This window comes from Rhinocladiella mackenziei, assembly GCF_000835555.1.
Source record: "Rhinocladiella mackenziei CBS 650.93 unplaced genomic scaffold supercont1.8, whole genome shotgun sequence".
NCBI lineage: Eukaryota > Fungi > Ascomycota > Eurotiomycetes > Chaetothyriales > Herpotrichiellaceae > Rhinocladiella > Rhinocladiella mackenziei.
The window spans coordinates 709,936-724,173 of record NW_013550597.1 but is presented as its reverse complement, the minus strand read 5'-3'; the positions used below and the strand labels follow the sequence as shown (position 1 = coordinate 724,173).

The window sequence follows — 14,238 nt, the reverse complement described above, 5'->3', positions numbered from 1 at the left end:
CCGTCTGTGAGGTGTCACCAGCACAAGCGTGCCTGTGTAACCTATGTTCTTTCGCCTCGCTTGATACAACAGTACGTTCCTCGTTCGTCGCATGGGACCCCGGTAAGGAGAGGTATGCAGGTGGCGAAAAATCGGAAGCGTAGGCTGCTTCGGTTAGGAGCAAGGACAACCCCCAGGTTCCCGGGATGCCAGTGTGAAGCTGGCATGGGAGGCCACTTTAGTTCACATTGATTGACTCATGCTGGACCAGTGAGATTAGAAATGGCGGCGGCAGGTCGCCAGAGGTTACTGCGGAAGCCCAGTTAAATTGCTTGCAGGGTCACATGCCTTCGTGTCTAAGTCGCGCAGGCTGACGCGGAAAGCGTGTCAAGCATCCGACAGCTGCAATGCTGTTATATCTAGCCTTCTCTGGCTTGATAAGCTCCAGCAGCCTACCCTCCTTCCCTCCACGGCGGTCTGCCCCAGAATCCCCTAGGCAGAACACGATGTGTCCCCCAAAATCCAACATAAGGGGCTCTTCTCGCTTTGAGAAATGTCTCTCTTTGAATCCTGGCGCTCAACCTGTCTTATCCCATCGAGTTCAGGCAGCCTTGCTTTCTTTACCTTGCGAATTCCTTGCCTCTCCTCCAATGCGGTTTTTTCTCATATTTTATTTACTACTAACCAACAGATTCGACGCCGACTGCTTGAACGTTCCCGCGGCCGGCATTCCTCTCCTTTGATCCGTTTACTCGGCCATCAAAGGCATCTCTACAACAGTCTTCCATCGTAGCCCAAAATGTTCAGCAACAGAAGACCACGACCGTCAGATAGCTTTTCATCACGATACGGAACCAGTAAATCCACCAAGCCGAAGTCTTCATTTCGGGAGCACTCCATCACTCGAGGCATCCACAGGTCGGAATCTATGAGGTCTACCAGAAGAGAACACAGCAGTCACACAAGTCCACCAGTCGGCAGGTATGTCAGAGCTATAACCCCAGTGGTAATGGCAATGCTAACTTACCATCGCCAAGCACTCTTACCTCTGCCATCATCACCATCTGCGTCGGCCCTGAGCAGAGACTCTTTGCCAGTCATGAAGAAGTCCTCTGTCGATCCCCTTATTTCGAAGCTGCTTGCAGAGGCCAATTCTTCGACAACAATGCAAGAAGAATCAATTTACCTGACGAACAGCCAGAGATTCTGTCTGCTGTTCTCGAATACCTCTACAAAGGAGATTACTTCCCAAAGCTGGTTCACAATAAGAGAAAAGATACTTGGGAATTAGAAGACGACGCGAATACTACAATCTATCATCATGCTGCCAGACAGACTCTTATGAGAGACACCGTCATCTAGTTAGTATATTGGGGCTCCCCCTCCCCTTTTCTTCCTATGTTATGCTGACCCTCATTCAACAGCTGCTCGGCTGAGCGATATGGGCTCGACGAATTGAAACGCCTGGCCCTTCGCAAGCAAGGCTTGAGACAAGGCATGCAAATCTCCGTCATTCTTGCCTCTGCACGCTTTGCTTACAACAACACTCCCGACTCCGACTCGAAGCTTCGAGCTCAATATCTCACGCTCATCATCCGCAGCCGTAACAATTTCAAGAAGAGTGGCACCATGAAGTATGAGATGGAGCAAGGCGGCGCCTTGTTCTTTGACCTCTTCGTCGCCATGTGTAATCATATGGTCAGTAACTCAACTCCTTATCCCCTGACAAGCTTGATACTTAATGACTTTTATCAGGATGATCTCAAAACTATTCGGTCTCCATTTTCATCACCATTCACTCGCTAGATCGAGTTGTGTTGTATCATTTGATCTAAACCAGATGGCCGGCACCAAGATTGTACTTTGTTGCTCAAAGGAATGTTGGAGTCCTCAGGTGGTTTTGCTTGTATCATTAACTACAAAAAGATCCCAAAATATTTGCGCTTCCGGCCCGGATGGGGAGACGGGTTGAGATTGCCATCACTATCATTACCACAACTATGTAAGACTACAAATCTCGGGATCAAGAGAGCAAGAGCCAGATAAAGGACTGGCGGGCTGGCTCGTTCAATTCTCAGCAGCTCCATTTTTGCCCTAAGCGGCACGCAGAGCTCATTCCTTTTTTGACTAGGGAAGTAACGAAATCAAATTACCATTGTTCTATGAACGTAGAGACCTTTTTCTAATATAATCGAATTGACTCGAATCCTCTCTAAACGAGAGTGAGAAAGCCGATTTCCTTTTATCAGTTGCTTCCTCATTGGTAACCGCCTCTTCGTCTTTGGGATCCCTAGCTCCTTTGCCTCGTTTGACAGAAAGGCAAACAGCCGCAATTTTTCCCTTCCCTCATGCTCAAAAGTTCCCTCTGAAATAGCCGAGATGTACGGCTGCCTGGTGCGCAGGACTGGCTTGAAAGTAAAGCTTTGCTTGCGGACGTGAGTCACACCAGAACCTTCCCATTAAAACGGAAGGGTTTCGAGAGGGCAACGTCGAGAAGGGCCGTGTTGCCCTTTCAGTGCTAGAGGATGGTGTGGAGACCGAGAGCCATTTCGAACCGTCTTTCTCCGTTCTGGTCTGACCGGAACTGACCAGGATAACGGCCCCTTGGAACATGGGGGTGTCGGTGTCGGCCCACCTCTCCCAATGCCATTAGTGGACAGTAGGAAGAGGATATTCCCAATGGAGCGTCCATAGTCCGTTCTATTGATATCTTGCACCCCCAGCACAGGTATATCCTAGAGCCCTTAGGTCTTGGCATGGAAAGATAATCCAAGCACTTTCCCGATGCCGAATGTGGCATATCGGTTTCTTAGTGTCAATGCCTTGGGCGCGTTGATGGCCAGTCGTGTCCTCTCCCGTGCAAAGGACTGCTCTTCGTCGTATCATTTTCTTCGGAACACGAAGTCGCTAGCCACGTTAAGGTCGGGTGATGAGTAGTGTATAATATGATTTGGGGTACTTTTCTTTGCTATGCCATATTTAGATGTGAAGCCGAGCATGCTGTTGAAGCTGAAATCGACTCGGATCAAAAGCTAGGGTCTTTTTCACATCCTAGCATAGTTTGGTGTGTGAGTAACTTGAGCACGGGCGAAGCACGAGTGTATATTGTCGTGCGAGCATATGGAAGCTCTCCAGTCTCAGGCATCAACGGCGTCCCCAATGAGCGATGTGAGGAGAATAATTCGCATTCAGACACCAGTTCCAGGAAAGGCGCCAGCTTTGCTGAGGACGACGATCCCTCGTTCACGAGCGATGTATCCTTTCATCATATTCTGTAGCAGAGGCGAAACCCAGCGTCAGTAGTCATGTTGCCATCCGGTCAAGTAGATGATTCGACAAAAGCGCTCAGGCATCAAACAGGTCATGCTAGGCATCCATTCACTTAGGCAGCCATGTCTTGCGACACTCCATTGGGAAAGCAGATTGAAACTGGGTTGCCCAAAAGGCAGACGGGAGACAAGACAAACGCACCTTATAAATCATGTTGGCCAGGAAACACTCAACTTCGTCTCTCTCCACCATGACATCCGTAGCGCCTTTGTAACCCACACGCATGCCGGCCTCGAATTCTTCAATGCGGATCCTTGTTCGGCGAATCTGGCCTGTCACTTCACCTGTCGTGGCGTCCTTGGTCTCTTCCCAGCCCGCGGCGAGAAAGACTTTCCGGAACAGATTACGCAGGCAGATGTCGCGGGTCCGTTCTAGGGTGAGATAGATGCGACGCCTGACAAGTTCGGGTTCGGCGGAGGAAAGGGCCTTGTCAAAGGATGCCAGTGAGCCACGACGGATGGATGTGAAGATGGGCGTGAAAATCCTGTCGAGAGGGGGATGGGGTGCAAGCAGGCCGGGTCTAGGGAGTTGATGGTGATTCACCACATGTGCCGGAACAAGGTACGTGAGGATCTGTTCGCGATTTTTCAGTGAGTCTTTGTGGCATAGCTTCAAGGCTTCCATAAGATTCTCCTCGGCTTCACCGTAACTCTCCTGCAGAAAATCGATGACTCCTCTGTAGTACTTGAACGTGCACCGATGAGATTTTGGAAACAGTTCCAGAGGTGGCAAATCACCTGAGGCGGCTTCCAAGGCACGAATGACGTTCCGAGTCAGTGAGATGGAGTTGAGTTTGAAGTACGTCTTGAAGAGAAGATTGGTGGTGCTGTAGATACCCCATTTTCGTGACTCGGTCATTTCGGATCGGTCGGTCAAACACACGGTGAACATACGGTTGATGGTCCAGGCTGCCTGCTCGAGTTTCTCATTCTTGTTCGTGTCACCCACAATATCGTCTGAAAGCCCTTTGGCAAAGGTATCTCCATCTCCGTCTTTGGCCTTGATCTCACAATCTGACTTAATTGCGATGATTCTGATAAACTTCCCCGCTGTGTAGAGACACGGGACTGTCCAAGACTGGAATCCGAAGTTCTGGTACCCTCTGACCAGGAGATTGCATACTTCTTTGTAGGCATCAAAGGCCTTGGACCAGTCTCCTGTGCCGTCGTCTTGCTGTAGCACAAGAAGTTCTTTGACACATTTCCAGAGGGCGACGAAAATGTCGACCCAAACATTAACTTCGGCCTTAGGCAGTTCCACGATATTCTTGCCGCCTTGGATCAAGTAATAGCGTATATCCGGCCCAATCGACTCGTAATTCGAAATTCGGGCGAATGACTGCAAACGATGAGGATCCCGAGCCGTGTCGACGGGAGCGAGGCATGATGCCAGAAGTCGGCCGTCGCCTACGCGCTGGGCTTCATGGAAGTCAGCGAAGATGCTACCCATCAGAAAGACATCGGTGAGGTCCGGAAGGTATTGAGACAATTCGAAGCTGGGATAATTAGGTTTTATGGAGAGGTTGTATCTCGCTCACAAACCGTGATCAAAAGCCAACTGGCCAATCAGGCGTTAGGCGGTCGAGAAGTCAACGCCAAGCTCCCACAACGTTCAAAATCTTGGCATCTCGTTTGGCCAAATCTTTTCGACACCTCGTCCTCGCTTTCGGTATTCAGCGATCAACCACATCGACGACGAGGAGCACAACTTTGAGGCCGATCATTCAGAACCAGTCAAGGTATATGAGGAACCCATTTACTAGCTGCTACCAATGCTAACGTGTGGCAGATGGGTAAGTCTGCACCATTGAATTCCCTTCGAGTCCATCTTCAATGTGAGCGAGGGTGATGTCGACCGCAGCGTGAGAGGTTTCAACACAAGGTCAGAGGGACGTCTAGAAAGAGGTAGAAATAGAGTATATTTCGAAACAGGCTTCAATTCAAGTCTCACTTCGACGACGAGTCTCCTGGCACCGCTGCCGACTCATCTCACGCGATTGAGCCTCACAACTCAATCCCTCGGATCGTTCAAACACATTCTAACAGCATGGTTTTCATTTCCAGGTCGCCTCCAAGAATACCAGGTCATCGGCCGCCATCTGCCGACTGACTCGAACCCAACTCCAAAACTGTACCGCATGCGCATCTTCGCGCCGAATACCGTCGTCGCCAAGTCCCGTTTCTGGTACTTCCTGATGAAGCTACGCAAAGTGAAGAAATCCAACGGCGAGATCGTAGCCTTGAACATCGTGCACGAGAAACGTCCTCTCAAAGTCAAAAATTTTGGCATCTGGATCCGCTACGACTCCCGCTCCGGCACCCACAACATGTACAAGGAGTACCGTGAGATGAGTCGCACCGATGCCGTCGAGGCCCTGTATCAGGACATGGCGGCCAGACATCGTGCTAGGTTTAGGAGTATTCATGTATGTGTCCTTTTTTTTTTTTTTTTTTTCCCTTGTCTTCCTCTACATTGCTTTTTGAGGCGTGATGACGCGAGAGTGAAATACATTGTGAGACATGAACTAATTGGACATAATATATAGATCCTGAAAGTCGTCGAACTTACGTCTCCCAACGACGTCAAGCGTCCTTACATCAAGCAACTGATCTCCAGGAACCTCAAATTCCCACTTCCTCATCGCTCCTCCAAGTCGAAGAAACTCTTTGCCCGGACTCGACCCAGCACGTTTGCATAAATGATGAATGCAAATGTTAGTATTTGGTTCAGTTTGGTTCGGTGGGCGTGGTGTCGTGTGTAGTCGTGCAGAGAGATATTACTGTGGAAGATGGCAGTGGTATCTATTGACGATGGAACGTTCATACAGGGGGCTGGTTAGAGCGGTTCGGTGATTGCGATTAAAAGCGGTCCTGGGACCCTTGAGGTCTTCTATTGAGAAAGGACAACAATGACTCTCTAGTGCGAGGCAGTCACACACTGGAAAATTAGGGGAGGAAAAGCCGTCCCAGCTGTGTGGTGTGTATGAAAGCCACCCACCGGACAACGAATCATCAATCTGCTAGGGGATATGGAGATGGTGCTCCCTTGATTATGCCAGGCATGATGAACTGCAGAGTTCTTTTTCTCGAGAGTCCCAAAAATATGCAAACAAATAAAAATGGTCATGCAACAAAAAACACGAAGAATCTCTTGATATGTAACAGTCTATTTCCCATCCTCTCCAATCATTGCGATCATTTTGTTAGAAAGGCCAGAATCAAAGACTCTCATCACTTTCCATGAGCTCTCATATTTGTTACGATGCAACAGAACAAGATAAGTGAATAAATGACTTTCATCATCTTCAAGTGCCTAAACATTCGTTGATGACTATGTGTGGTCGGCAACCCTGAAGGCTCCCAATCCTTCGAAGCCTTGCCCTCTCACCACCTTGGTACATATGCATTCCTCAAACATATATGTCTGGGATCGATAGGGATTCTCTCTTTCACCGCCTCCCACCATTACCATCCCTTTTTTTGGGAAATATTTTTTTCCCCTTTCCTGCTTCCCAAAGCCAAGCCGTTTCAGGCCGAAATTTCAATCATCAAGTACTCCCTTGAACGCCTGATTCTCTGCACGTCATAAAACCCGTAAGCCATAAGACATCGTGAAATAATACCCGAAAAGACTTTGATCTCCTAAGAAAACTCGAAAATTATGCAAAGAGGAAAGGAGAAACAAAACCGCATCCAACCCTAGGAAAAAGTCATCGCCTTGATCATGCCTTTCTTCTCCTTTTTATATATATAAATATGTTTTCCCAAAGAGATCAGTATGACCCTTCGAACCATTCTGTGGTTTTAATTTCCCCATGATCGTCATGCGCCATGAGCGCGTGAGATGTGGGTTCAAGCTTGGGAGGGAAAGATATGCATCATTGTACCCTCGTGAAAATCTGATTTTCGGTGGTGAAGATAGTTGAAACTATGTTTTTTGCCCGTTCCCGGTGAACTGAGACGAGATACTTGCAATTGAAGAATTGTTTGAGGATGATTTTCACTGGGGGGAGGTTTTTGGATCACATACATCCCTTGGATCAAGACTTGGGTCAGCGTTAGAGTCGTGGAAAGCTGGTTGTGGGAGCATTTTGGGTAGACATTGGATTCCAACGTATTCGGGCAAGTTAGACGAGATGATGATAATTTCTCGATCTAACCAATGTCAAGGTTTCTGGTTCAAGGTAGCCGATCACCACCTCCAAACAGCTCGGTCCCAGGAGAAAGATTTGGGTTGTCACTGCTGAGATATGGCGTTGTTGGAATGCACCGAACTTCTTGTCGAAATCACGAAATATCTGCCAGTCGACCCAAGTCGGCCGGGTTCTTCCTCGGTTCAAGATCCAGATCAAGAGTATCCCTTGGAGAGGCCTCCATGCCCTTTTTCGTGATCATTGAGATTGTGATGTGAATATTTCATCCCATGCAAACATCACGAAAAGCGCCATTGGACTCTGGCTACGATGTGATCTGCGTCCCAGTAGTGCTCCAAGGACGGTATTGACATTTGCTGGCTTGGATCCAAACCCAGCTCCCGTCTTGCCGGGTTAGATTTTGATGACCGGACGTTTCTTCTGGTTCAGAATCTCAGCCAAGGTTGTGGCAATAGTAGTAATTGTGCGGAGCCTGACGCTTGTTTGTCCTCCTCCCTCGTTGGTCAAAGTGCTCAGGTGCAATTGGAATCAGTCCTGACTTTTGCGGCATGCATGACCATTGCGTCGATATTGGGTATCAACACAATAGATGAAATGCTCAGATGACCTCCCGATTGCAATTCGATGTGAAGCAAACGTTTCAGAATAAATGGCTAGGATAGGGCGGATTGGCCACTTCCGCTCGCCAATCCATCACCCTTTTCGTCTTCACCACCAGCCCTTGCCCACCAGATGTGAAGATTGTTGTAGGCATGGACATTTGGGTCGGCAGCTTGGGCTAAGGCCTCGTTACAAAGACGTTTGACATGATCGACGGGCCAATTGTTTAAGCCGCAAAGGGCAGCAAGACTCATGGCTTCAAGGCCATATCCACCAGTCGTAGCATGGCCGGGAGACATGGCCACGTGCCACCACAGGGCTGCCCGTTTTTCTGCCTTATCCTCAGGCCAAGCATCATTCAGGGGGATGCGGTAGACCGCGTGGTGAATGTCTTTGAAACCAATTACTCTGAGCAAGTCACCTGTACCTGGATCGTAGGCGAGACGGCGATTCATGGCTTCGTATGTGCCTTTGATGTACGAGTCCCACCATTCCGTCAACTTTCCTGGCCTCAGAGTATTGTCGTCACATCGGGGCTGGAAGTCGATTTCAATAGACTCGAACCAGCCGGTGCCTGGAGTCAGGTGCCTCAAAATCTTGGAATAGAGTCCAGGCCAGTCAGAAACACTCCCGAGACCCATTTGAAGGCGGATTATGTCCCAAGACTTTTCTCCCAGAGCCCAGGGACCCTCATAATCCCAAGGGGCGCGGATTCCGATGTTCGGCAAGAGGGTCGGAGGGCCCATGTTATGGATATCAACACCTACGAATTCAGCAGCAGGGAACGAGGAAGCCATCTCGATCATCCAGATTCCGGTACCACAGCCCAAGTCCAGGACTCGAGGCCGTTGTCCAAGTGGACCGGGTCTTGCAGAGAGGGCATTCGTTGGACAATGAGTATATCTCATGCCCATGGGCCTGGCCACCTTGATCATGGTGTGCATTACGTCCAGTCTGTCTCGTTCCTTTTCATCGTGGGGAAATAAGTATTGGCCCCTACCATAAGAGGTTAGTGATAAAATAATGGCGATGGAAGAGCTGAGGCCAGACCTTCTGAACGTGCCGTATTCTCGGCCATACTTATGCTCAGTCGTTCTTCCAGGAATTGGAATTTCTGGCATCGATGCCATCGTGGAGAAAGAGATGAAGATGAACTGTCACCTGGAGGGGCTCCAGTCGGTATTTGGGCTCACCCTCTGCGATCGTTTCTTGACCTTCGAACTAGTTCTGGCTAGGGTGGTGGAAACAAATGTACAAGGTCTGGGTGGGGAGAATTCGGTGAGATGGCCAGGAGGACGAAGCAAGCCAAGTGGATTGGTTGTACCCGATAAATAGGCTGGATGTCAAGAGAACGCCCACTAAGGTTCGCCAACAGAGCCAAAGAAAGCGGACGCCTAGCCCAAAGGAGAATGGAGATTGGAGTAAGACTGGATCAGGATGCGGCAGCCGTTTTACGCCCGCTCGGTGCCGGGCTTCACTTGGGACCCAGAGAAAGATTAGCTGAGGGGACCGGGCAGTAGCTCCGATGGGGATCCTTAGTGGTATTGAGGGGAAAGACAGGCTAGAGGAGAGGGTGGACTCTGGAGGGTTACGTTACTTAAGGAATGCTTAGGCCGGCACAGGCTGGTTGGTGGATATCAGTGGATAGGTCGCTGCACAATTCAGGGAGCTAGAGGGATGTGTTGGCAAGAAGCCAGGATGGGACAATATACTTGATGGGCTTGGTGACCACCAGCCCGACGGCTTTGATCCGCAAGGACTGACTGAGTGACTCAGTGACCGGCTGAATTGACGGAACGATCAAATGGCGGTCGATGAAAAAGAGGATGAAGAAGATTGGAAGGGTGAAGGATGGATGCTGCGTGAGGCCACCGACATCCGGCCAGAAGACAGCTCAACAAGCCTAGGGGAAATAGAAGTTTAGATGAGAAATGGAGGGAGTACGGAAACAGAATTCGGAGGGACAGCGACCGAAGCAGATGCCGCCACAACTGACATACCGGGGTGGTTTCAAGCAAGGATCATGGGGGAAGGAATACCGCGGAGTAGAGTTTTAGCAAGGAAATCGAGTTGCCGCCAGAGGCATCGGACTCTGCAGGGCGGCGTATATACTGTATGAGGCGGGCGACAAGAAGCTAATCCGTTGGATGCAGAGCGTGTCCTTCTTACAGTGATGATCCCCCACCGTGATAATGTCGCAATCGACTCGGAGCTAAACGGCTAGAGCGCCAAAGATTTGGTTCTCTACGGAGTTTCTAGTGGGCAGAAGGCCCAATGTCAGAGGCGAGCCGAAGCCCCAGACACACCAACCACATAGCTACAAGTCGACCTTGGGCAGTAAGGCGCTCCTCTGTTCCATTCTCTCGGGTTTTCTCTTCACACTCCCTCGCCCACACACACACCCACCCACCACTCCTCGCTTCCAATCACCTTGAGCACTAGCCGCTGACCGGTTTAACTTCTCCCTCGTGTTCTTCGTGTGTGCACAATGCTGCCAGGGTCCGCCTCACACCTTTCAGCGCGGAAAAGAGCACAGAGATCTGCAAGAAACGAGAGTCACGCACACGTTGATGCTCAAAGATCCCTCCCTCCTCGAGGGGGAGCGCCCAAATCGTCCCAATCATCTCGATTACCACCGTGTCGGTACCCAATGACCTGGCCCGAAGTCGTCAGAGAGTTTAGCTTCAAAGCCCGCAGTTTTTGTTGATTTCCGGCAATACGGAAACTGCACATATCCACTCCGCAGCTCGCCCGGCTCGTTCCACCAAGTCTCACGAATTCTTCTGGTACCGAGGACAGGGCCGACACCAGTGATGGACGGAATGCCTCCCTAGGTTATTCTACGACCTTACGACCTTGAGCGTCTCCACGGTGCTAGAATGTCTCTGGGCAAGAGAATCGCCAGGACTGAGGCTGAAACCAGGAAAAGTGTGGGATTCAGAACAAATAACGGACTCGCAAGTGTCGGGGCTGTCTTGTTGAATACCACTACAGAACTCGAACCTCGAACTCACCGCAAGTTGCCTGAAGATCAAGCGACCACGGTATTCTGAGTCTAGTGAAATAAGAACTGCTAGTCTCAATGCAATGTGCAGGAAGCGGGATGCATTGTGTTGTACGCCCTGCCGTCTTACTTCCTGGAATACATGCTCATCCGCTGCCACAAGGCATCATATCCACGCATTCCATTATTACTCATGGAACAGAGCCGAAGGAATCACATCCTTTTCAGATGGGATTCGGCATGTTAAGTCATGATTTGAGATTTGTTTCTGCCAGGCTGCCAAGGATCCTGGAGTTGGTCACAACCAGGGACAGCACACTAGAGAAGAACAGAGAACGGGGGGTTTCGGGCCAGACAAATGAATAGAAAACGGACCGAGAATCCTCATCCTCGGGTGCGTATCCCAGGCAGAACGTGACATGTCCGTGAAAGATCCATAATTCCACTTGCAAAATTCCGATTCTCGGACCTGCCCCAGGCGTCGAGTTGGGATGAAAGTTGGATGGGATGCACGAGGCATGGCAAGTGGCTGGACAGCTAGCGACTGATCGGTGCACCCCCGCCCACCAAAGCGACTTCTGCGCTGTATGACTTCCCCATCCCCCTGGGCCTGCAAGACATACCCTAGCTGGGACATGTAGCAAAGAAGATAAGTCCGGCACATGTTGAAACTCTAATGGGTTGTCAGGCGAACAATGGCGAGCAATTGAAGGGAGCTTGGTGGGTTTGCTAGGTAGTAGATGTGATACAGGTGTGATTGAACTGCTAGTCTGCATCTCGATCCCGCCACGGCGACGACGAGCATCTCGCATTTCCCGTTGCAGACAAGATGATGGGCATCGGCATGTGATCATGTGACCTCGACCCGACAGTTTGGTTCCGTAGTGAGATACTAACCCCAAGATAGTTAGGATATTATCATGTAAGCCAATTATGTATCCCGCCAAGAATTGCGTCTTCCGAATCCCACACTGTCATCGCAACAGTCGTCCGCCTATCCTGCATGTATCCCGAACTTCATCTCTGCTTTCACCATCAGGCTACTCACCGTCTCCGGCTTCCTGTTTCCTGTTTCCGCTCGGCCCGTCCCCTGAGGCCCACCCAATCGGTTCACTGTTGGACGGCGGGTCACCTTCGCTTCTGCGCTAAGCTCCGGCGCATCGACAATGTTACAAATCTATCACGAGCTGAGCAACTGTTCACCGTCCCGACACCAAGATGTCTACATCTTTGCCATAACCCCTCTCGCCGACCGTGCCCTCGCCACCATTACCTCTGCTGACGAGCTCCTACTTCTACCGAGAGATCGTCTCCGTGCATCCGACCTGACCAGAATCCCCAATGTTCCCCATGGTCTCACATCCCTAGTTTCCGCGGATACCGGAACAACAGCAATCTGTGCCGGTAGTGATGGAGTCGTTGCATTTTTCGACATCCGAACTTCATCAAAAATTGCCCAATTTCGAATAGGTACTGATTCTCACGATTTCCTCCCCAGCCATAGCCAGAGCAACTAATTGACCCCTCATCTGCCAGAAAAACCTGTCGATGCATTAGCTTGTAAAGGCCATGATGTGGCTTTTGGAAGCGACGCTCTCGTCTCTATTTGGTGGGCCCATGTTATTTGTGTTTCCATGCAGCTGATGCGTTGGCAAGACATTGAATAACATCATCGACAGGGATCGTAGACAGACAAAAATACGCTGGCAAAATACCGAGATCAACGACGAGGTTACTGCATTGAACTTCCATCCATCCCAGCATAACCTGCTTCTTTCTGGAGGCGATGATGGCTTGGTCAGCATTTTCAACATCCAGATCCCAGAAGAGGAAGATAGTCTTGTCCAAGCCGTCAGTCATGGTCCAATCCACAAAGCCGGATTTCTTGGTCCATCCGACATTTACGCCTTGAGTTCAGATCAGAACCTTGCTCTGCATTCTCTCACCATCGAATCGACAAACGCAGATGCACAAGAAAATGAGATACCACCAGATCAGCTGGGAGATTTGAGACCAGTCGTCCCTTGTGAATATGTGATTGACATTGTACACTCTGGTCCGGACCACATCGTGGCTTGTGGATCACATAGGCGAGCTGACTCACACCGCGTCCAGCCCGTCTTTTACTAATTTGGATTGGGCAGCAAGTCGAGAGTAGATCTGGTCAAAATCGATCGGGCCCACCAGCTCAATCTTGATCAGCGCATTGTCCTTGAACATGCTCATGGTGGGGAAGTCGTTCGCTCGATCTTTGCGGACGAACCCGTAAGCTGAAAACAACCACGTCGACAGGATGTCACATTATTGACACTTGCCAGAGCGGAGTCATTTTTACGGCGGGGGAAGATGGAAGAATTGCAGCCTTCGCCGCATCTGAAACCAAAGTTCCATCAGGGACTCCATCCAAAGCATCAAAAATCAAGAAAGGAGCTGACGTGAGATACAAGCCATATTGATGAGAGAGAACATCGGCTGCTGTCTCTCCCACCAACAGTCACAACTTCTCCCACTTTCCTCAACTTCGGAGTGGTGGGCGGGCTTTCTTCCCAAAAGTCCAAGGGCAAATTTTCTCTCTGAACGTGGCTCACTCGAGGACTTGTTCGAGATGTCGTCCACAAATAATTCCACTCATTATTGATGCAATGCGTTTCAACATTATATGTCTTCTTACTCTTACTCTGATAGCTCTCGCCTTGAGTGTCAACTCCCCCTCCGGCTGGCGACTTGAGGACCAGGAAACTGTGTTCACGTATAAGCTGTATGAAGATTTCAACAAGGACACCGACATCAGATATCTTCTCTATCATAAAGAAGACGGCCCAATTTAACAGAGATTGGATGATCTACGGCCGAAAAAGGTTGTGACTTTCCATACTGGCCCGACTCCAGTTGTAATGAGAAAAGTGGTGGCAGGCACAGTGGTCGGGCTTGTTTCTTCAGAGAGGAGGATGAATTCGAAGTTTCTAAAGGGTCCTGAATACGCTGGTCCAAATTGGGAATCTGAACCATTTGATAGCAAAGTCATTTTGATTCAGCTGCACCCTGCCGAGGACAACAGGAAAAGGGGGAGTCTCTATCTCGTGTCTAGTGGAATCGATTGATATAAGTGGCCAGAAAGATGCTGTCAGGGAGGCACCTTTGAACGTTGACGGCTGACCTCGGTTAGTAACAT

At 49.9% G+C, this 14,238-nt stretch overlaps 5 protein-coding genes across 5 annotated transcripts; 3 read left to right on the top strand and 2 right to left on the bottom strand.

Annotated features, from left to right (window-relative positions):
• Positions 1–778: 778 nt before the first annotated feature.
• Z518_09866 (uncharacterized protein) lies at positions 779–1,785 on the top strand (the record flags this gene model as incomplete). Its single annotated transcript, XM_013412483.1, has 3 exons — positions 779–960; positions 1,017–1,340; positions 1,404–1,785. 3 exons carry the CDS (start codon positions 779–781, stop codon positions 1,783–1,785), a joined length of 888 nt encoding a protein of 295 aa, XP_013267937.1.
• A 1,572-nt stretch (positions 1,786–3,357) lies between these two features.
• On the bottom strand, positions 3,358–4,758 carry Z518_09865 (uncharacterized protein; the record flags this gene model as incomplete). Its single annotated transcript, XM_013412482.1, has 1 exon — positions 3,358–4,758. One exon carries the CDS (start codon positions 4,756–4,758, stop codon positions 3,358–3,360), a length of 1,401 nt encoding a protein of 466 aa, XP_013267936.1.
• A 688-nt stretch (positions 4,759–5,446) lies between these two features.
• Z518_09864 (uncharacterized protein) lies at positions 5,447–6,007 on the top strand (the record flags this gene model as incomplete). The annotated part of the gene is made up of 2 exons (XM_013412481.1): positions 5,447–5,734; positions 5,855–6,007. The coding sequence occupies 2 exons, from the start codon at positions 5,447–5,449 to the stop codon at positions 6,005–6,007; spliced, it is 441 nt and encodes a 146-aa protein (XP_013267935.1).
• Positions 6,008–8,115: 2,108 nt separating this feature from the next.
• Positions 8,116–9,192, bottom strand: Z518_09863 (uncharacterized protein; the record flags this gene model as incomplete). The annotated part of the gene is made up of 2 exons (XM_013412480.1): positions 8,116–9,058; positions 9,113–9,192. 2 exons carry the CDS (start codon positions 9,190–9,192, stop codon positions 8,116–8,118), a joined length of 1,023 nt encoding a protein of 340 aa, XP_013267934.1.
• A 3,040-nt stretch (positions 9,193–12,232) lies between these two features.
• Positions 12,233–13,522, top strand: Z518_09862 (uncharacterized protein; the record flags this gene model as incomplete). Its single annotated transcript, XM_013412479.1, has 5 exons — positions 12,233–12,536; positions 12,603–12,675; positions 12,746–13,175; positions 13,215–13,331; positions 13,385–13,522. The coding sequence occupies 5 exons, from the start codon at positions 12,233–12,235 to the stop codon at positions 13,520–13,522; spliced, it is 1,062 nt and encodes a 353-aa protein (XP_013267933.1).
• Between the last annotated feature and the right edge of the window lie 716 nt (positions 13,523–14,238).